At 44.7% G+C, this 22123-nt stretch overlaps 1 protein-coding gene across 2 annotated transcripts in view; it reads left to right on the plus strand.

The window, feature by feature from the left end:
• The window catches only part of GRM7 (glutamate metabotropic receptor 7), a 219736-nt gene that overhangs the window by 145077 nt on the left and 52536 nt on the right, over window positions 1-22123 (plus strand). For both annotated transcript variants that reach the window (XM_085235846.1, XM_031555624.2), the window contains exons 6-8: window positions 532-732; window positions 5669-5808; window positions 20970-21905. In XM_085235846.1, coding sequence (XP_085091972.1) covers window positions 532-732; window positions 5669-5808; window positions 20970-21905 — 1277 coding nt within the window. The remainder of the gene's footprint in view (window positions 1-531; window positions 733-5668; window positions 5809-20969; window positions 21906-22123) is intronic.

Here is a 22123-nt window from a genome sequence, read left to right on the forward strand (position 1 = left end):
TTTCGATCTCTGTAGGTACAGGGAAGGGGTGTAAGTCAGTGCAAACAACCGGAGCTTCCCGAGGCTGTGCTGATAGCAGGCGTGTTCGCTCAGTTCTCTGGAGTGCCCCTTTGGCTGCGTCTGAAGTGGTGCTTTCTTCCCCCAGTCTGGCTGTGACTTTCAATTAGAGACTGGGATTTGGAGCACAACAAACCATCAGACTTTAAAATACCAGCTGTGCTTTATTTTTAAACGCTTTCTTCTTTCAAAGCCACACTTTGGGAGCGTGCGGAGCCTGGAGTTCTGTCTGAGGTTGGTCCCTGTGGGTTACGGTTTCAAGTTTGTGATAATGGTGGGATTTGTAGAGTAACTTGCAAGCGCTGATGATTCTGCTGTCAAGAATGAAAGATATCTTTTTTTTTTAATTTGTTTTAATTAGTAAAATCATAACGTTTTTATTGTATTGCCTAAAAGACACATTGCTTTCCATGTACTCCCAGAGACATCAGAAAGCACCGCACCTCACTGTCCTTCTGTGTGTGTGATGTGCAGGGCAGGAGCGCATCGGCAAGGATTCCCACTACGAGCAGGAGGGGAAGGTGCAGTTTGTGATCGATGCTGTGTACGCCATGGCACACGCACTGCACCACATGAGCAAGGATCTGTGTGCTGACTACGCCGGGGTCTGCCCTGAGATGGAGCACGCGGGCGGCAAGAAGCTGCTCAAGTACATCCGCAGCGTTAACTTCAACGGTGAGTGAGAGCTGCTCCATCTCTTGCACCCTGCCTGCATGGCTTGTCCTTCCATTCAGTTTCACTCCGTGTATTTATTCATTCCTTTCAGGTGATGCTTTGGTTTTAGAATTTCACTAGAGTTTGTGGCAGAAGACCGAGTCTATTTAGCGTCTGAAAGCATCCTGCTTCAGCTGAGGTAGATAGGCTTCTGCAAAGACAGAAATTGCTGCTGCTGTTCTAGGATGTCTTCCCAAAGCCTGTGATTTCCTGTGGGAGAAATAGCCGAGTAAATGCCCAAGTTTTTCTTCATCTTAATATGTCTGTCCCCATTTGTGTTCTTTCCTGTATTTGGAGCAAGCTAACTGGAAGAAATTCTGGTATCTTACCTGACTTTGCTCAGCACTCAGAAGAAGAGAGGACAGCTAAAGAGCCAGGTCCATTTGCAGAATCACATCTATAATGTAGACAGAGTAATTACCCCAACCTCTACTCCCCCAGCAGGTATTTAGAGGAGTTGTAATATCATAGGAATGGGGATGGGATGACTTTATCCTTTTGTGTGCTTATTGTTAATCTACCAGCTTTTTACCAGTGGATGGTAACAGCTGCAATACCAACCCTGTGTTTCATACAACACGATGGGCTTTCACATATCTTTATTTGCACTGCACTGTATGAATTAGACCTGAATATTAGGAATATTTCTCTGGCTCTGTACGTTTTACTGTAATCTTATTACAGTTTCATTAACCAACACTCGCCTGCAACTAGAGGGGGACCAGAGCTGATTGCTTGCAGGGGTAGCATTACAGCAACCTAATGTTATTTCCTCTTCATAAACATTGCTAATGTGTGTACCAGGAGGTCTGACTGCTCTGCCCTATCTCTGAATAAGATAAAAGATCTGAGGCTTAACCAGGAGCCATTTTAATAGAGCTGAGAAATAATTTGAGAGACTGGGTGCCTAATGCCTAGCTTCCAGAGTTGTTGCATGCTAACTTTAGTTTCCTTCTTTGTGTTTTCTTGGTCAGTCCTTTAAAAGATGACTTTTCTTCCTCCACTTGTGATTGATTTACATGACCATGTGGTGTTTTTCTTTGTTTGCATACATGTAAGTGGCATCCAGCACAGGGGCTTGAAGTTGCAGTTTGCTTTATTACTGGGGGAAGGAGGATGGTGACCAAGTGAAGAGAGGTTTAAAACCTTTAAACTGCTCACGGCTATTTAGCCTTGGACATTTCCAATGGCAAAAGAACCAGTTCCTGTAAGGGTTTTTATCTGAGGGTGGAATTCAGCTTCTCGTTGTGCTCATAGTGCAGAACTGCGCATGGGTTTGCACAGCCGTGCTCAGCATTCAGCTGCAGCCCTCCTGGGGGAGGTTCCTGTGGATGTGGAGACAGGTTCTGCAGAGCTTGCTTTTTTCTGTGCTGTATAAAAGTAAATTCCCAAAATTGCAGTCAATTCATTCAGCCAACCCAGGATCAACAGCTGCCATATAACGCACTGAGTGGCCAGCCTGCAAACGCAGGTGGATGTGGGAACAGAAGCAAAGAGAGAGCACTTGTGGGCCTGGGTTGTGTAGTGCTGTTGTGGTAAGGCCTGGGAGCCCTGGGGACAGCCGTGCTGGTGCCCACATCTGCCTTGGCATCACGCTGTGGTGGGGCTGCTGGGTTTGCTTCAGCGATGTTATCCTAGCCCTTACCCTGCCCTTCTCTAGGTCGCTGGCGCAGCCATGCAATTCTTTTCATCAGAGGTAGGGCTTGGAAAACAACATTTGGTCTGTGCTTAAACCCTTGTTCTACCAGTTCTCTACCTAAACTTGTAGTAGAAACAGAGCAGAGCAGTGGGGGTGCTTTGCCTGAACCCTGAGCTGGAGAGAAAAAATGCACGGGCCCATCCTGAGCCCATGAGCTGGAGATCTCTGTGCATGTAATGGCTCTCTCTGCCACGATGAAGCTGGAGCCATCTCGCCTGTAACTGCTTCTAAAGCCCTTTCTTCCCTGCAAAGGTAATGACATTCACGCAGAAGGAGCACAAGCAACGTTTTAATGAAGAGCGACTGGATTTGTACGAGGATCTCAGTGTGAATTTTGATATTGTCACATTATCTTTAGAACAGAAAGCCTCCAAATACAGAAAACTTAAAACTCCAAGTGCTCGTGCAGTAGGATTCTGAAAATCCTATGGTGCAGAGTGGAGGTTGTATTTTTCCCCAGTGAAAAAGCTGAAGGCTTTGTTCATCTGAGCCCTTCAGGTCCTCAAACCGCAGTCAGCGTGGATGGAATAATAAAGAAACACCTTGGCTAGGCACACCTGCCTACCATCCTGTCCTCCTCCTATTAATTCATTTCCCATCTTGTGGTGATTAAGGGATTGAAATTCTACAAATTCAGTCAGATTGCATCTTCTCTTGAATGCATCCTGCAGGTGAATGGGTGTCATGTGCTCTCCATCTGTGTGGTGAAAGGACAGCTTATTTGTTGGGAGCTGAAGATGAATTAAATTGTCATAGCCTCTGAATGAGCAAGGAGCTGCAGCCTGCAGGCTACTGCTCAGTTTCTGAAGTGCTTGCCGGAGCTGTAGCAAAATGGTATGAATCTCAGCAGAAGGAAAATAAATCCTAAATTATATTAAAAAGAAAAAAAAAGTGAAAGCTCATCAACCAAATATTGTAATAATTATAAGATCAAGAAGTCAAGTAATAAATAGAATCAATTTTGGAAATCCTTTTGTCTCTGTGAGGAGGTTTTCATGCATCCCTTATTTTCATGAGTGCACAAAGAAGCTGGAACTGCACATAGAGGCTGACGTGCTGCAGTGATTTAGAGCAGGATGGGAGCGACGGGGTCCCTGCAGACAGAGCACCTGCACACAGCAGAGCCCAGCAAAGGCTGCAGAAGGTCGGTGCTTACAAAGCAGGTCCTTGGCTGGGAGTGCAATTACTCCAACTTCAAAGCTGGAAAACAGGAGGCTTTGACTTGGCTTCTGGCCTGGGACTATCCCAGTTCTCTGCGTTTCTATAGCTGATTGACTTCCCTGCAGTTTGCAACCTGTTTCACAGGTTGTTTTTCTTTTTTTTCCTATATGATTCTAAAGCAGAAATGGTGGTGACCTGCAGACAGCAACAGGTGTGCACTGCAGTCAGGTACCCACATCAGCGCATGATAGTCCTTGTCCCAGGAGCTGTGCTGTGGAGGTGACCCAGCACCGATGCTGTCCCATGCCAATCCTGCAGCAGCCACATACAGCACTGCTCTTCAACACTGCTATTCTAAGTAATCCTTAAAAACTGCCTCTATGCAACAATTAGCAGGAACGGGCAAAATGTTTTACTGCTCCCACAAAGCACAGAAACAGCGCAGCTTGGAGTAGTGGCTCTGGATTGCACCTTTATTTTTGTCAGTTCTGGGAGAAAAACAAAACAAAACAAAACAGAAAGAAGCTTAACTAATAATATACAGCCCTTTAGAAGTCGTGATTAGCAAAACACCGTTTCCCATTTGTGCTGACTTTCAGGAGGAGCTGAGGAGTTAAGGAGTTATGGCCATTCCTCTTCATTCTAAGCATTTTCATTATAAATGTGTTCTGGGTACATGAATCTGTAATGACAATTAAATATCAGCTTTGTGCTCGTAAGGAACCGGAGAGATCTCTGTGGAAGATTTTCTGTACCAGCCTTTGAACTGAATCCATATCTGATCTCTGAGGCTTGCAGGATAGACAGGAAGCCATTTACCAGAGCTGCAATGAAAACTATGCTAATTTACTTCTTCAAATTTTCTTTTGCTCTCTGGAATTCAATGAAGAATGGGAATCATGAAGAAAACCATAATCTTAAAGTTCAGTGCTACCGCAGGAGAGATTTTTCATTGCTTTGGGGGGAAAAAAAAAAAAGAGAAGTTATGCAGAAGGAAGCAGCTTTGAATATAGAGATGCTAGAGCTGAAATCTTCAATCTTGACACAATATTACTCTGCCACACCAAAGCTTATTTTAATGTATGTTGTAATAAATGTGACCCTTAAAGGAAACGCAGCATTGCTCTACATTCTCCTTTAGGAAAGGGCTCACTTTGACACCACGGCAATTAAGATGCAGGTGCCCTGGGGAGCACTTATCTGTGCAAGGACTGGGAATGGTTGGTAGCGGCACTGGGGGTCAGTGCTGGGCAGCTCTGCTCAGCAGCAGCATGGGGGGGCTCTGGAGGGATGCTTGCTTTGCTGCTGCCCTGCATCCAAGCCCTGTGTTGGTTACCCTGGTACATGGCAGGTGGAGTTGATGCAGCATCCTGATCTGAATGGCTCCAACCCGAGGTGCTTTTCAGCCTGTGTCAGTTTCACAGAGACTCAATAAGGGAGCACACAAGGAATGATCTTCCTATAGTTTAGTCTGTTCTTTTCCACCCCAACTGCATGCTGATTACAGGAATAAGAACATATTGTGGAGGAGGAAGCTATTTCTGGATGCCAATCAAGATTCACTAGACCTGGGCTGACTTCTGACAGCAGTATCTCTCAGAAGCAGATGGAACATTTTCTGGGGGAAAAAAGAATCGTTTAAAGGCTCCATTCACAAGTGTGATTTTCAGTAAAGAACTCCCTAAGGAAAAAGAGATGGGGAGGGAGGCTGGAGGGCAGAAGAAAAGCCTTCTGATATTTCTTGCTGTTTGCAAAGCTCGAGTGAAGGAAAACTGATCTGGTTTTGCTTCATTTTATTTTTAGTCAGTGGGCTTGGGCAGGAGTAATTAATCAGGGGAGAGGACTAGGATTATTCCAGCGTGTCCTGAAGTATCTGCATTAGATGGCTTGGTGATAGATAACCGATGCCTGAAATACATTGCCAGTCTGAAAGCTCCCAGGCGTGACTAAATAAAATAGCTGCTGTAAAGCTTTGGCTTTTTCTTTTTCTTTTTTTTTTTTTTTTTGGTTGGATTTGGTCTTGTTTCCTTCCCCCAGGCAGTGCTGGCACTCCAGTGATGTTTAACAAAAATGGTGATGCTCCAGGGCGCTACGACATCTTCCAGTACCACACCACCAACACCAGCACCCCGGGCTACCGCCTCGTCGGGCAGTGGACGGATGACCTCCAGCTCAATGTGAGTCCATGCCAGTTTTTCCTCATTCGTTTGTTTGCTTTCAGGTACAGTGATGAAATGGTTTAGTTCTGTTTTCCTTTTTCCCCGCCGTGCAGGAACTAACATAATTACTATTTCTCTGCAGCTGTGCAGTGCATTATTTCTTGCATCTCTCCTGACACCTTCTATCTGTGCTGTGAGTACCAAAGCTCCTCAGACAGATAAGGACATCAGGCAGTCATGCAAATTTTATTACCTTTGCATGTCTGGAGTCCCTAGTTGCCACGTTGGAAAATAAACCAGTAATGCGTTGTGGTTTGGAACCAATGGGCTTTCATTTGTAGATGCTCTTCAGTTTTTCTGTTTTTAAAAAAGCTGAAATGAAGTATTTCTTGAGTGAGTCACTTTTCCTGTTACTTTTAAGTGAAATACATCCATATGAATGAGGTACCTCTTCTGTAACAGTGCCTGAAAGAGAAGTAAGGATGTAAGAATAGGTGATCAAAGATTCCCCAGACATTTTGGTGCTGCCCAGATGAACAAACAAATATGACTGCTGGCTGAGAAAGCTGGGAGCTCTTGTCAGCTCTACCCACATGAGGCTGATGACAGGTCCCTGGCCTACAGATCTCAAGAGATCTGGGCTCAGGCTTCCTGCTTGACATTGTGCGTGCGCTTGTGCCCCATGGACATGGAGGAGATGTGCTGCTTAACCACGGAGCTCTTTGGCTCCCTACAGACTGTCACAAGAGCAGAGACGATACCTCTGGTTCAGTCTGACTGTTCTGCAGCAGCAGCAATGGCATAAAGCCGAGGTGTTGCTGAAGTGGAATGCCGGTTGCTACAGAAGGCCTTTCCTCTCCTGGTCCAAACAATAATTAATGTGGATTACCAAGAGTGCAGCCCTTGAGACTAAGCACAATGTTGTGCTCTTCTTGAATTCTGATGCTCTTTGATTGGATATTTCCGTCTTTTACAACTTCTGATGCTTGACTCTCCTTTATAGACTTGGAATTTACAATTCTTTTGGCAAAAATTTTAATATTTTATTAAGTAAATCTTTATATAAACTACGCATCCTGGCTCATTAATATTTAAAACTAAATTAATGGAGCTTGATTTGTATTCCTGCCGTCGTGCTAACTGTTTCCATAAAAAGCATTCCTCACCCTCATATCCTGAAGGCTACAGTGTTGTGTCAATAGCTGAGACTGTCTCAGTAGCTTCCCTTCTCCTCACGCACAGGATTAGCTTTGATATGACAGTCCCTGAGTTTTTTCTTACAATAATAAGGAACATTCTGGAGTTTAGAAGAGTCAAGGATGCCCTAAAATAACCAAACAAAATAGAAGCTGCTATTAAGTATCTCCCAGGAAAACTGCCAAAGTCTGCAATTTATTTTCAGTAATGGATGTCGAGGTTACGCTTCAGGATATTTTCCCAATTCTCATTTCTTTAATACCAACACAAGAGGGGAGACAAAGGATGGTTGGTGAGAGTGTTGATTTTAGTTTAGAAAATGCTGAAATGGTGCTCTGTTTTCCACAAGACTTGCCATTTGGGGCTGTCTGGTTTAGTTCTGTGCATCTGAATGTTCTCCATCACAAAAGAGAAGTTGTTCTGCCCAGTTACGCTGCCATTAATGGTAACCAGGTCTCAAAAGCAGTAGGCAGATAAGTGCCAAAGACTGTCCTAGGTGAGTAATGTGTTTTTTTCTTTAGTATTGTCCTCATTTAAAGAAGCTAAGAGCGTTTTGCTGTTATTTTTCCCATGGAAGCAGTGTTGCTGTTCAGTCTATGGTCCTACAGTGGTGTGTGTTGTCTTCCCCTTCTCACCCTTCTGTGGTGAGAGGCAGAAGTCATGGTGGAGTCATGATGCTGATCTTGATTAGCTGCACCATATTTTTGTTCACAATAACTGCTTGACTTTTCTTTTTCTGTTGCAAAAGACAGTAGATAGGCTGAGGAGATCTTTAGCAACATATATTTACAAGTCTTACAATAAGCCATGCCAGTTCATTTTCCTGTTGTTATCATCAGCTTACAGGCCTGGTTTTTTGAGATGTCTGAGTCTGTGTTTCTCTCGATCCCAGTTGCTTCTCCACATCTTTGTATCCCATTTGCTTTCTTGTCTGGCAGCAGTGTTTGGAGAAGGCAGATGTCTGCTCCCCACACACGGAGCCAGGCTCAGATCTGCCTGTAGCGTATGTGAGGTGTCTCCTCTGAGTGCAGCTGACTCACCCTGCACTTACGTTTCTGTGTCTGAGGTCAGAATTTTATTGATCACCAAGAAAATACTTTATCACTCTCACTGCAGCAAAGTTGGGCCATAACGTAGTTTTTACATAAGGCCAATGTAATGACCGAATTTTCTTTCACTTGCTTGATCTCAAGCAATCTAACACAGCTTAGCCTAACGCTCAAGGCATGATTTAGTAAAAATGTTGGCTGTATTTCACAGACATCTACGCAAGGGTAAAATGAGCAGATGTCTAATTTTAAATGGTTTGGCCACTGTTCCATGAAAAACTGTTGCAGTGCTGTGTTCTCCCTGCAGTGAGGATGATTACACGATGCCCCACCATCTCCCACAGGAGTCATGGCAGAGCATGTCACGAGGGTTATGTCAAGTTCTGTAAGCCTCCGGCACACGGATTTAGTAAACAGTATTTATAGTTTGTGCCCTCTTATGGTTTGAAATGCATCCCCTGGATTTTAGGGTTGGAATCTTGGCCAGCTGCGTCCCCACTGAGATGCAGGCTCGTGAACCCCTGAGCCTGCTCAGTAGCAGAGATGCAGCCCATGCAATTGGATGAGAGCATTGCTGGCCTATGTTCTAGGTTTCATATGAGCATTGGAAATCTGGACTCTCTTGCACTTTGCCAGTGCTGAGAGTACGCGAGTATGCTTGTTTATTATTATATATATATAAAATGCATTTATAAAGCATCAGTACAAGGAGAACTATTTTGAATGTGTTTCAGAACAAGCAGTGCTACTGATGGAAAGGAGGAAATTTACTGTGGGAAAAAGGTGTCAGATAGCAGCTGGGTTTTGTTTGTTTTACACCGGGTAACTTTTAGTGTGTGGAGGATTTTGTTTTTGTTCTGTTATTGTTTGTTTTAATGACCTGATTACTGTTATTTGTGCTATTTATGCAGTAAGCAATAGGGAGGCTTGCTGTGGGTTAGGGATGAAGGCAGAATGGCCGAGAGACTCAGCTTTCACATCTTAAATTTGAACTTTGAATTTTAGAAAGGCAGTGAGCTGTCTGTGCTGTTTTACCCCATAGATCCTATAATGGGTACCTTCCTGACATGTGTGCCTCTGTTCCTCCATAAAGCGCTTTGGGGTTGGCCAGTGAAGGCACTTAACAATGCCAGGACTGGCTGACTTGTGTGAATGCGACTTCCAATGCTTTGAGGTACCTGAGAAGGACAAACACGCCTCTGCTGGAGGAGCTGATGCGTCTGAAGGAGGCAGAAATGGATTGCCTCTAGAGGAACGGGAGGTTCTCGTGGGAGATGTAGTGATACTGCTTCCCTTCGCTATATAGTTAACTCAGCATGCCTCAGGTTTATTATGTTTTCATGTCCAAACCTCTGCAACTGCCCTTGAGCTGTCAAAATCCAAAAGTAAAGGGAAAAAAATCCCCGTGAAATTGCTGAATCTTGTTTTTCCAAGGATTTGTCTATTGCATACCCTAGCACAGCAGCATTCTTTATCATGTTCCCTGGGACTCCATCCCATACTTGTCTCCAATGTTTCCCTGCAGTGCTTGAACTCGCTCCCACACCCCTGTACCATTTGCTGCACAAGCAGCATCCTGCATCGTGGCTGTCTTTGAACAGCCTTTTTCTTCCTTCTGTACCCCTGTACTTTCCTGTTTTGCATTGACAAGCTCTTGGGAGTCATTAAAGCCAAGGCTGTTTGCAGTTGGCAGTTTGTTGCATGGTTTAATCCCACTGAGCTTGGACTTGGTGCAGCTGTGCCAGCACCATGGCAGCAGCACTGTGAGCAGGCTGGTGAGACCCATCCCAGGAGGTCTGGGCCCTTGCAGAAGGAACAAATGAGCTGTTGGCACTGAGGTCCTGCACGATGAGCTGCAGGTCTGGACTGAGAGCTGTGCCTCCCATCTGTTGGTGTCCGTGTAGATTGCATCATATTATTTTAATTGCATCAGCATCTCCTGCTCAGTGCTGTGATATGTAAAGGTGCTATGGGGCAACAGGGTGCTGGTCTGAGGCTGAAGTGCATTTTTCAGGATGACTGAAGGTGCATCCCCAGCTGATAAAGAGCAGAGGTGGAAAGCCTGTTGCCCTGCCCACTGCTATACTGCAGAGATTTCAGGGAGCCCCAGCTTGAAACGTGTGTCACTTGCAGAGCATCAGACTGAGTTCACTGTTGGTTCCAAGTGAAATTAAAGCATCTCTAATTAATTCTTTTTGTAAGCAGGAGCAGACACATATTAAAGATGCCTAAAAACCTTGCAGAGTGCGCAGAAATAAACAAGCAAATCTGTATTGTTTTAATGATGTGCCTTCGAATGACAAATAGTTTAGCAGCATTAAGCAGTGTAGGTGTTGGAACATGACTGCCACCTGAATAGAGCCTTTGTGTGCAGAGTCAGAAGGCCAATGGCAGGGCAATTCCTTACTCTTCTTATAATCTCCTCCAGCAATAAGTGATTTATCACTGCAATCTTTCTAAACAAGTGCTTAGGAGATGAATCGTATTGATAATCATCAATAGTGTTCCATAAACATGTACACTACATGAATCTAACTGCTTATAAATCCTGTCTCGTGTTCTGTGGTGCAAAGGAAATCACTCTGTGCTTATTAATAAACTCCCTCATCCTTGGGGAAGTAGCTGTGCTGTGTTATTTTCTTCACTGTGGGTTCAGTGATTTAGAGGAGAGGGAAGATGGGCAGAAAACAACCATGTCTTCGAGTAACATCCGTGACCTTCGGTGTCTCTGGGTGTACAGGAGCAGGGATCTGGCCCTGGCCTCAGGGAGGTGATAGGGTAACAGTGCCACTTCCACACTGGGCTTCTTTTTTTCCCACAGATATATTAGATAATTTTGTTATCAGCTGTTCCACACCTATTCAGCTACTGCTCAGACTGATCTATTTAGATGCCACAAACATCTCTGTTACAGAATTTGAAAATAAATGTTATAAATAGAGATCTAACAGAATAGAAAGAATAATGAGATGTCTGATCTTCTGGCAGGAGACCTACATGTACAGGCCTTTTTAGGGAAATATCCAGAGCAGCAACTGGATCCAAGCAGCTATTCAGTGACGTTCAGTGCTCAGTGCTATTCCTGGAGCTTACTTGCCATACTTGGAATCACAAAAACTGTATATATATATATGTATATCTATACATATGTATGTATATGTACATATAAATATATAAATACATATATATATGCATGTACTTTTTTTAAGAAAAAGTTTATTCTGTGGGCTGCACTTTCCATATGAATTTGTACTACGTATAAGTAGGAAGGCAATAGTTAAATCTTGCACCTCGCTTTGAAAACTAACTCAGACTTGGGATTAAAGATATGAAATGTCATTTCTTGTTCATTATTGACCCATTTTGCTTAGGTGGTAATGTATGCTGCATGAGCTGCACTACCTTAGGCAAAGTGAAATGAATTAAGCTATATCAGCTTTTGGTAACTGTGAGCATTGGTATAATTTTCTCCAGGTCTGAGAATGTCACAAGGTAAAATGTTTGTAAGGACATAAATGTTAAGAGAAACCAGATGGAGAGAGTACCTAAGATATACTGCATCTTTTCAAAGGTAGTGCAAAAAAAAGGTAAGAAACTCATACAAGCTGGAAAGGAAAAAAAGTGTATCGGGCAACTTACTGGCTTCAGAATTTGCCTCATCTTGTGTTCTTCTAAATGCCAGGAGCCAATAGGCGACCAGACCTGCTCTGAGAGCGAGTAAGGTAAGAAATAGATCAAAAAATAACGAAGTTGCACTTTTAAAATAGGTGATGTATTTGCTCTCCTACACATCACAACTTTGGGCTGCCGGCTCGCTCACAGGAGCTGTGTGATGGGACTTGAGGTGGCCTATGGGATCCACTCAGAGGCCTGGGAAGGATTAAACCCAGGGTCATCCAGGAGAAGCTTCCAGCTTCTGTTTTGTCATCCCATACAGATGTGAGTCCTTTGGATAGCAGAAGGGAATTATGATGGTTTTCTTTAGAAGGAAGGAAGAAATTCCATACGGGGTTTTCAAGAGGCTCTGCCCGCACCAGGACTGTGTGAATGGCCATTAGAATTTCCAATGATTAAGCAAATTATAAAGGTTCTCAAAGGAGTCCATGCAGTGATTGTGTCAAAAATAATCATTTTTAAATGTCCCTGGATACCAGCTTACATAGAAAATCGATGTGGTTTGCGTGAAGAGTACAATATTGGGTATACAGTATGCATTGCAATGTCTCAGGCTAATCATTTGTATGGTAGGCAATAACAGCCCCAAATAGAGCTGAGAAATTCCTTTTGTTTGCACTTAAAAGAGGCTTTCCCTAAAGTTTATTTGTTTTGTTTCACTGTTTGTTTGCTTCTTCTTCCACTGATCTGTACTTTTAATATGAAAATGCTGCAGTAGATGATTCCCATGAAACAACCTTGTTTACTTGTTAATTGCACCTTTTAATGATATGGAGAGTGTGTATTTGACCATTAAATGTGGCTTCCGAGCAGCAGCTCCCAATAGCAGCTAGAAATGTTGCCTATAATGAGCTATTTTCTTCCATTCTTGCACTGTCTGTCTTTCAGACAGACTGGTGAAATGAAATTAGCAGTATGGACTTCCACTTCCCTTGGCAGAAGCCAAAGCTTGGATGGCTTTTCTTTCAGAAATATGACTGGAAAAAGCAGCACAGGCTGTTCTCTGCTAGTTGGGATGCTTCTGTAATGCATTTCTGTATTCCTGGGGAGGAGAGGGAAGGAAGAGTGTCTGCGCTGCAAAGGATGCCCAGCGGTGGCATATTGAGGGTGCTCAGCAGGAGAGCTGAAAAGTTGCTCCCCATCGCTGTGCTCACTTTTCAGAGAGGGGAAAAGGGTACAGTGGGGAGAAAAATGCGAGGTGTTGGTTATTTCTGATTAAGTCTGCAAAAGTGCACTGAGGCACAAAATTCCTTAACTTGCCGTGGTTCATGTAGGAAATAAAGCTCTGAAGTTGGCTGCAGAATTTCGGTGGAAGTGCAGGAAGACAGCACCATTAATGATGCAATTGGAGGATAGTATTTTACTCTTATTTATTCAGGCATTGAATCTATGAAGTAATCTTCTTTTTCAGACTCTGTTTCTGTTTTGCATGCCATCTTAGCCTTTCATATGTGTCGTGCCAGTTTGTCCACGCTGCACAGCCCAAGCAAACCAGCATTCCGTGTAGCCTTCAAAGCAGCAGCACGCCCTGTGCCATCGCTGTGCAGTGACCTCCTTTGCTCTTGCTTCCCCAGCCCTGTTTCAGCACGACATGATCACAGCCTTGGTGAAAGAGCAGCCTCCATGTGAAGGATAATTAGTCTCATTAGCCAGCCCTAATTTTCTGTGTACCATCTACAGTGGTTGGGACCGATTGACCGAGTGTAGCCCGAGCAAGAAAATTTAGTAGCATTAATAATACTGTAGCAACCTAATTAGGGCCTAAAGAAGTTAGGTGCTGAGTATCACTTGGAATTTTGTGGTTCTTTCATCTTGCTTCCCCAGCCTGTGTGTCATTATGCCATGCTCACTTGCCATGACGAGGAAATTACTGTACAATTGATGCTGATCCTTTAAAAGGGGAAGACCAGGACCAAATAATTTGACTAGCACATACTGGTCTTTGAATCAGCTTGGAAATTAGTAGGATAAATAAACTGAAGCATTTTGAGTTGGCAGGCACTTCAAGATAAATGCTATCCAAATTACACACCTGCCATTTGGTACATCTCTAGTTATTACCCTTTCCATTTTGAAAGTAATATATCAGATTTGGCTGATGTATTTCTTTTTCACAACCATAAATAACAGAAAAAGAAATCATTAGCTCATAAGCAGAGATAAATAAGCATCAAGGGATAATCCTTTTCTCAAAACCTGGGTAAGGTCAACTCATGGCCGTACTATGAAAAATAGCTCTGAAAATGAGTTCTGGGGAAAAAAATCAGAATTCCTGCCTTTGCTTCTAGGTGCCCTTGTCATCTCATATTGTTATTTGGGACTTGAACTTGAAAATTTCTGAGTATTATGAACGTATTAGAACAGAACATTTGATTTCAACTGTTCACTTAAATTCTGAGCAATTACTTTGACCCAATATCAAGCTGTTTTTTAGGAGGTTTGGTACTTTAGATTGAGGGATTTTTGTCATCCTCCACAATGAATCCCTTTAGTCTTCATTTCCAGGACAGCCATGGAGCAAGTGCAGAGCTTCAAATTCCCAGGGAAGGTCTTGGGCACGTACAGAAAGCTGCACGTGCTGCTGCCTTGGCTTTCATCTTGCTCTGCTACGCCTTCATTACACTGGATGCAGAGCTTCCTCCATCCTATTTAGCACGTGCTGCTGCGTTCACTGCTGCTTAGAGATGTTGGGGTGGAAGCAGCAGGGGGGTTGTGGGACCATTTCAGCCCTCTTTGTCAGGAGCCAGGTGTGAGGTTCCCTTATCTAATTATTTATTGCCTCGTGACTTCTAAGTTTCTTATTTTTATTCTAACGGCAGCATGGGTATATTTGAAATAAGACACATGCCATCGTGTCTGACCGTCCCGGAAAGCAGACGAAAGCAGAAATCTGTGATGGAAGGCAACTTTGCTAAGGCCATTTCCTGCCCGGCTGTAAAATATTGAGCAGTTTCTCTTATATGACCTTATATAACTGGGCCACCTCGCTTTGAAATGAAACCTTTCATCTCTGTTTCACACCGCGGTGCATACGAGTGCTGCACTGCATGGAGGTGTGTGCGGGGCGGCCGCGCACGGCTCCGGCTCCAGCTGCGCTTTGTTGAGGGCTGTGACACTAAAGGACAAGTTGGCTTATGCCAAAGGCATAAAATGCTTATAATAGTCCAGGCTACTATGCTCATAAACTGCTTTCATTGTCCCAGTTAGGTGCCAGACAAGCCGTAAATTGCTCCTTTAATTAAGCAGCGTTTTATCTCCTTCTACACGACCACAGAAACATCAGGAGCTGGCAGAAGCGTGGGCTGCCAGCAGTGGGCTCTTTTCAGGCTGACATCTGTGGGTTGTGAGTTGTGCCAGGGATGCCTCACTGAGCCCTGCTGGCGGCCAGCCCGCCCTGCTCCCAGTCCTGTCCGCTGAACCAGCCTTTAAATGGGCTGTCCCACTGATGCTCTCAAGATATGTGATGCTGGGTTAAATGTCGGTCCAGTTTCAGTAACAGGGAGACTCAGAATTGCAGATTGTCTGTGGTCCATGGTCACGTCAGTGAGCAGCTGAACTGAAATGAGGTATTTTGTCATGATCCCCACACCACCTTGGTTAAATCCCCTCCTTCTTTCCTCCTCCTCCCCCTCCAAGACTCCAAGAGTATAAGCTTTAGAGTGTTAGCACTTCTTACAATGCAATCTATGCCTGATGGCTGTTCCTCCTGGGCATCCTGGGGGTGACTGCTGGTGATTTCAAGTTGATTTATGGCATAATTAAACACCAATCCATCACTTCCTCACTGAAGCAAAGCTCCAGTTGATATCAGTGGGAGCATCACTTGATTAAGGCGTTTAGGGGTGGTCTCACAGCAAGCCATTGTCTTCCTGTATGAAGCTGAAATCTGATGTATAAATATCCCCATAATGCCTTGCAGTGTGTTTCCTTCCCTTCCCTTTCTTTCCCTAAATGCCTTTTCAGCCCTTTAAAAAGATCAGATAATTTGTCACCAAGGTTTGCACTACACTAGGTTTCGTAGGGAATGAAGAAAAGCTTTGGAAACCAAATTTTCTCCTAAAAGTTTCTGATATTGGTTGAGTGACCACAACATAAGGACAGTGGGCAACAGGGGCTGGTTTTGTAATGAAATGAGGCCTGGTGTGTAAGTGTGCCAGTGTTGCTCCCCCCATGGGAGCTGTGATTTTCTGCATGTAAAATATTAAAGGCACCGTGAGCTTATTTCTATTTTGTGAAGCAGGGACGAAGACTGTTGGCCTCGAGTTGCTCTGAGAGGGCTGGCAGTGGAGCACGCTGGGGACGAAATGCTGAGCACAGCACAAAGGACAGCAGAAGTCTGTGTTGGTCTGAGCAATGGGCTGGGGCTGATTACAGAAACTAATTGTAAGCCACTTCAGGATGACAAATTCTCCTAGATTACTTCAAGAAGATAGATTTGCTCTAACTTATCAACTTAAATAGATAGCTACTGCTTATTATAAATGCACATTTGGAAGTATATGTTCTATTCTAATTAAAAAAGTTGCGCAGGGGCTGCAGGATGAATTCTGAAGATGCATGGCCCATCCCATCCCATTACTGAGAAGACAACAGGAAGCTGTAGTCAGATATAAAAGCATTAAAATAATTAATTTTCAGCTTTATTGTGTGTCAACAGGAATACATAATGAGCATTTTTGCAAAAACTGTAGATTAAGCGTTTCTCCCTGAATCAGCTAAAATTGTCCTTGGTTTAATGTAGAACAAATAGGCTTTGGATCTCATTACCGTTGTTACTCATTGCAGTCGGTGTCCGGTGCTACCGAGGCAGGTGAGATCGATGGAAAATGACTACAAATATTAAACTAAACAAGCAGTAAGATGAGAAAAGGAAGATGCATCATGGTTCTGTGCAGGTTAAGAACCGATTGTTGTGCGATCACCAAAAAGCAGGTACAACACAGAGCCCGGGGATCTCAGCAGCACGGCTCAGAGCTCAGTGCGGCTTCGGCAGCAGGGCCTGGAGTGAGCTGAAGGAGCTGTGCTGACTGCACACAACTGCCAGGTTTTGGCTGCAAGCCTGCGAGCAGTGATGAGTTTCCACTGCCTTTGGTTTGAACACTGATTCACTCATCACATAAACGATGACTAAATGATAGATGTGGCTGTGCCCGCAGCCCTGCCTGGCACAAAGCGGGCGGTGGTAGGAGAGACCAGAGCAGGACACGCACAGCGACTTTTAACTCCTGTTTTAAGAGGAGAATACTCGGATGGATTTAAGAGGAATATCTCAGCACAGTAGGAAAACTGAGGTGCTGGTGCTGCTCATCTGAAGCTGCTCATTTTGGATCCGTTTTGGAACCCAGCAGCGGGTGCAGGAGCGGGGCAGTGCCAGGGCTGTTAGGAGCCCCAACATGGGGACGGACGGGGTGGTGGGGAGCAGCCCCTCCTGCAGGGCTGGGTGCCGCTGCCCCCAGGGGATGGAGCTGAAGGGAAGAGTTACAGCAGTGGGTGAAATGCAGCGTTGGCCGTGTCTGGGTGAGTCATTGTGGTAGATTTGTGTCTTTCCCTGGTAGTTTGGCTTATCGCTGCTGTTATCTATTTAAGGGATTTTAGTTGATATTTTGCAGGAAGCTTTGTTGACTGTGTGTTGTTGACATATTCTTAGCTTAAAACTGTTATCATGTTAAAGTGCTGGATTGAAAAACTAATTACAAGACATTAATAGCTAAGCCCGAAGAGCTAAGTCATGCAAATATTGCTATCTGGGAAGTTGAATGTACAAAAACTGTTTGAACTCTGACTTAGTGACAGGAGCCTGAAAGCAGTCTGTGAGATAGCAATAAATCTGAGCGCAATCCTCTGCAATTGTTTCCTAATATGTCCATGAAATTAATGGCAGCGCCGTTATAAACATCCTATTGGGGAAAGTAGCTATCTTTTTCCTGAGAAGGTTAATTATCAGTAACGTAATTATTTTTGTACTGACTTTTATTTTAATCAAACATTGCATGAAACAATTTGGTTCAGAACAAATAGCTTATTACAGAAATGTTTGTGGTGCTGAGAAAAGAAGCAGCAATGTTTAAATTATCGACATATATCGAGTTACTTTATTCATTAAAATGAACAATTATGCTGGGCCTTATGAGACAGACTAAGCATTTCTTGCTAATGTTTATTCTGTGGTAAGCGTGATGAGAATTAATGCTGGGCCGGATCCCATCGCACCGAGGTGTTCATGGGGCGGGCAGGGAGCTGTGGGCTCTGCTCCTGGTGCAGGTTGCTCTCTGCCAGAGCCACGTACAGCCTCACCCGTGGGATTCAGCATCTTGAAGTGAACCCGGGAGGTGAAATTCGTGGTGGTGTGCAGCCTTCAGGGAGCGTGAAGGGGCAGCGCGCTGGGTGCGCATGCGGTGTCATGGCAGCACGGGGCAGCCGTGGAGGGGCACAAAGCGCGGTGCACTGCCAGCATCAGGAGCGCCGTTGGCAAGGCCATGACGAAGTGCCTGTCCTCCTGTTTCTCATCTGCCGTCCGGATTCTGAGCAGCTGCAGATTAGGTGCCAATCTCGGGAGGGAAGGCTGACGGCAGGACTGGCACTGTGCTGAGGTGGCTGAGGGCAGAAGCAAAGACCAGAAGTGCTTGCTTTCATATGGACTGCTTAAAAATACTGCTTTTATCTGAACCTAACGGCAGCAAATCCCATGGTTTGCTAGTATTAGTTAGATTGTATTGAATGAAATGCTCTGCTGTTTTGTTTTGTTGACAGTCCTATTACAGTAATTGTGGACAAAAATTATTCTTGCTTTTTCATCATGGTCCTGATCCTGAAACTCTGGACTTTGCAAAATCTGTAAGTCGTTTCCAAATCAGATAGGCAAGAAGTATTGGGAAAAGTGCCATTAAATAGAAGCAGGCTTATAGGTTTACGTAAATAAAAGAAGGAACTGAATGTAACAATTCCTCAACACAATAGAAGTTTTTCTGGATTCTCAATTAGGTTTTCTAGATTCTCAAAATAGGTTCTCAAAAGCCTATTTACAGAAACTGCAGTAAAGGATGGGAAGAGGAGAACAGAGTAATGTACTTTGGGAACAGCCATCAGCTCCCAGGGCTCCCGATGTACAGCTGAACAGTTTGTTGCTTTTGTTTACACTTCTGGAAGCAGTTATGAAGCAATAATTTATTACAAAGATGGGAAATGCTTCAAAAATACTCTTTGTGTGGGGGGGGGGGGAGAGCATCTCCACTTTGGATCGGATTCTCCGCTCCCAGCGCCTGCCTCGGTGGCAGGTGGCTTATCTGACAGCAGTTTTCATTATTAATTTTCTAGCCAGAAGCAACAGAGCACCGTGAGCCTTTCTGAGGGCAGCGATACAGAGTTATCATGGTGTGGTCCCAGCAGACCAGAAAAGAACTTTCCATAATTTTGCCCAATCTCCTATTTATCTCCTCACACCAGTGTCTGTGCAGAATGAGATACCTTCAGGCTGTCCCCGCTATCTAGCAATGCACGGGATACTTTTGAGAATATGGAAATTCTCCCTTTCCTGGGTCTGAAGGCGTAGGGGGATGTGATGATGCATTAATAACTCTGTAGCTCTCTGAGGTATGTAGAAAATTGGTGAGAACCCTTTCATCGCTGCAGCCTGGGTCAGTGCATGTAGATGCTTTCCTCGTTTCACATCAATGCATGCTGTAAAACCAGCATCCAGTACGTTCTGTGTTTAGTAGCTGTAATAGCAAATGGGGGCTCCAGCCTGGGCTGGTGTGCCACTCTGTAGCTGTACCAGCACTGGTAAGGGGTACTTGTCCTGCCTCAGCTTCCATCTTTCTAGAAAGGTGAGGTAGAAGGCAGTGATAAGGAGGAATCATTCTTCAGCTTCCTGTAAGTCGCTCAGTGCGATGTTAGGGAAGAGTTCCGGGGTCTTTTTTTCTTTCAGAATAAGCAGTGAATATTGAAGGTTAATGAATTTCTTGAGCAGTGGCAGACCTCTCAAATATCTGTTATTGAGGGATTATTTCTGTAACGTTGGCTGCAGACTCTCAATAGTATAATATTTGAGCAGTCTGGCTTTGATGTTTTTCAAGTATGTGAAACAAAGTTGGTACGGGTCTATTTGGAATTAAATTGGGAGGGTGCACCTTAATCCTTCAGTTTAAGACATTCTAACCCCAGTCTTCCTGCGCACATCAATAATCACAGACAGCTTATTCCAGCAGCTCACCTTAAAATCCCTCCGTTGTAGGAAATATTGGAGCGTGTAAACATTGAAGAACCTAAATTATTAGCGGCAATGTTGTTTTAGTTAGACTTACTCACATCTGCCCCAGCAGATCAGGTAGCGCGTCAGGAAAAGCTGTGCACGCACACATGTGCTGCAGGTTGAGGACTCTCTGAAGTTCTGCTGTGTGGCTGAGCTGGATCTGGTGCCATGAGCCGGTGCTGGGTGTCAGGACCTCGCCGTGGTCCCAGACTGGGTTGTTGCAGGGGAGCTCCAGAGCTGAACCTCCCGGGTTCTTAGCAGCTGATCAGTCTGGAATATTTTGGAATGATTTGTGACTCCAATTTTGTGCAGTATTTTGAGTTAAACTTGGAGGTTAGGACTCTTCAGATTTAGGATTCTTTAGACTACAGAACAAATGAGTCGTTCCATTTACTTAATGCAGTCGTTGATAATTTGCATTCCCAGAAGCACGCACGGTATTTCAAAAGCTGGATGTGACTTTGAAATGAAATATTATCTAATTACGGTGTTTTTCACTGATGACTGTTTTCTTTGTACCTCGTAGTTCTTACGTAGCTCCCATTACAGATCTCACCACATTCCCACCAGTTCCAGCCCCTAGGAACGTTTCCACCTTGTTCAAAGTGTTCCCCTGTAGCAGTAGTTCCAGGAGGGGAGAACACTTGCTGTGGTCTTAGTGAGAAGCCCCAGGCTCTGGGTGCACAAAAGGCAGTCTCACAATGTGGCTGCTGCCTTCCCATAAGCCAAATCAAGTGCTCTCACTGATTTTCATGCAGCGAAAAGGGTTTCCACACTGCTGTTTTGTCTGGTGCTGTGTCACTCTACACAAATTCATTACTAAGAAACGTGAAAAATGGCTGTAGTAAATAGTCTCGGCTTACAGTCCCACGTGAAGGCGCTGGTGTGCAATCTGGAAAAGCACAGTCGACCACATGTAATGTTTTCCATTTGTTTGTTGCAGCGTGCGGCCCCGTGGTCCGGCGGTAACACCCACATAACAGCCTCCTTCTGCTTCACATGTCTCCTAGATCGACGACATGCAGTGGGGTAGAGGAGTGCGAGAAGTCCCGTCCTCGGTCTGCAGCCTGCCTTGCAAGCCGGGAGAGAGGAAGAAGATGGTGAAGGGGATGCCGTGCTGCTGGCACTGCGAGCTGTGCGATGGGTACCAGTACCAGGCCGATGAGGTCACCTGCCTGCTGTGCTCCTACAACGAGCGGCCCAACGAGAACCGCACCGGCTGCCGCTCCATCCCCATCGTCAAGCTGGAGTGGCACTCGCCCTGGGCTGTGATCCCCGTCTTCTTGGCCATGCTCGGGATTATCGCCACCATTTTTGTCATGGCGACCTTCATTCGCTACAACGATACCCCCATCGTCCGGGCCTCGGGGCGGGAGCTCAGCTACGTCCTGCTGACGGGGATCTTCCTCTGCTACATCATCACCTTCCTGATGATCGCCAAGCCAAACGTCGCCGTGTGCTCCTTCCGGCGCATCTTCCTGGGGCTGGGGATGTGCATCAGCTACGCAGCCCTGCTGACTAAAACAAACCGCATCTACCGCATATTTGAGCAGGGCAAAAAGTCAGTGACAGCACCCAGGCTTATCAGCCCCACGTCGCAGCTGGCGATCACGTCGAGTTTGATATCTGTGCAGCTTCTAGGTGTCTTTATTTGGTTTGCAGTCGACCCACCCAACATCATTATAGATTACGATGAGCAGAAAACTATGAACCCTGATCAAGCCAGAGGAGTTCTCAAATGTGACATAACGGATCTACAAATCATTTGTTCCTTGGGTTATAGCATTCTTCTAATGGTTACGTGTACTGTGTATGCCATCAAGACTCGGGGTGTCCCAGAGAATTTTAATGAAGCTAAACCCATTGGATTCACTATGTACACTACCTGTATAGTATGGCTTGCCTTCATTCCAATATTTTTTGGCACTGCCCAGTCAGCTGAAAAGGTAGGTGAAAATGGGCTCACGGGCGTCTGCTAGAAAAGCTTTCATTACAGCTATAAATTGTATGCTGATGTCCAGCTTTACAAAGATTTTCAAATGAGCTGTCCAGTTAGCTTGTTACAGAGACATGCAATATACAGCACTATTTTCCTTCTCCAGTTAGCTGGTGGGATCTTCATTTGATAAACTGGCAAATGATCAATGGCAATTGTATTAGCCAC

Source organism: Meleagris gallopavo, chromosome 14 (assembly GCF_905368555.1).
Source record: "Meleagris gallopavo chromosome 14, MGAL_WU_HG_1.1, whole genome shotgun sequence".
Classification (NCBI taxonomy): Eukaryota; Metazoa; Chordata; class Aves; order Galliformes; family Phasianidae; genus Meleagris; species Meleagris gallopavo.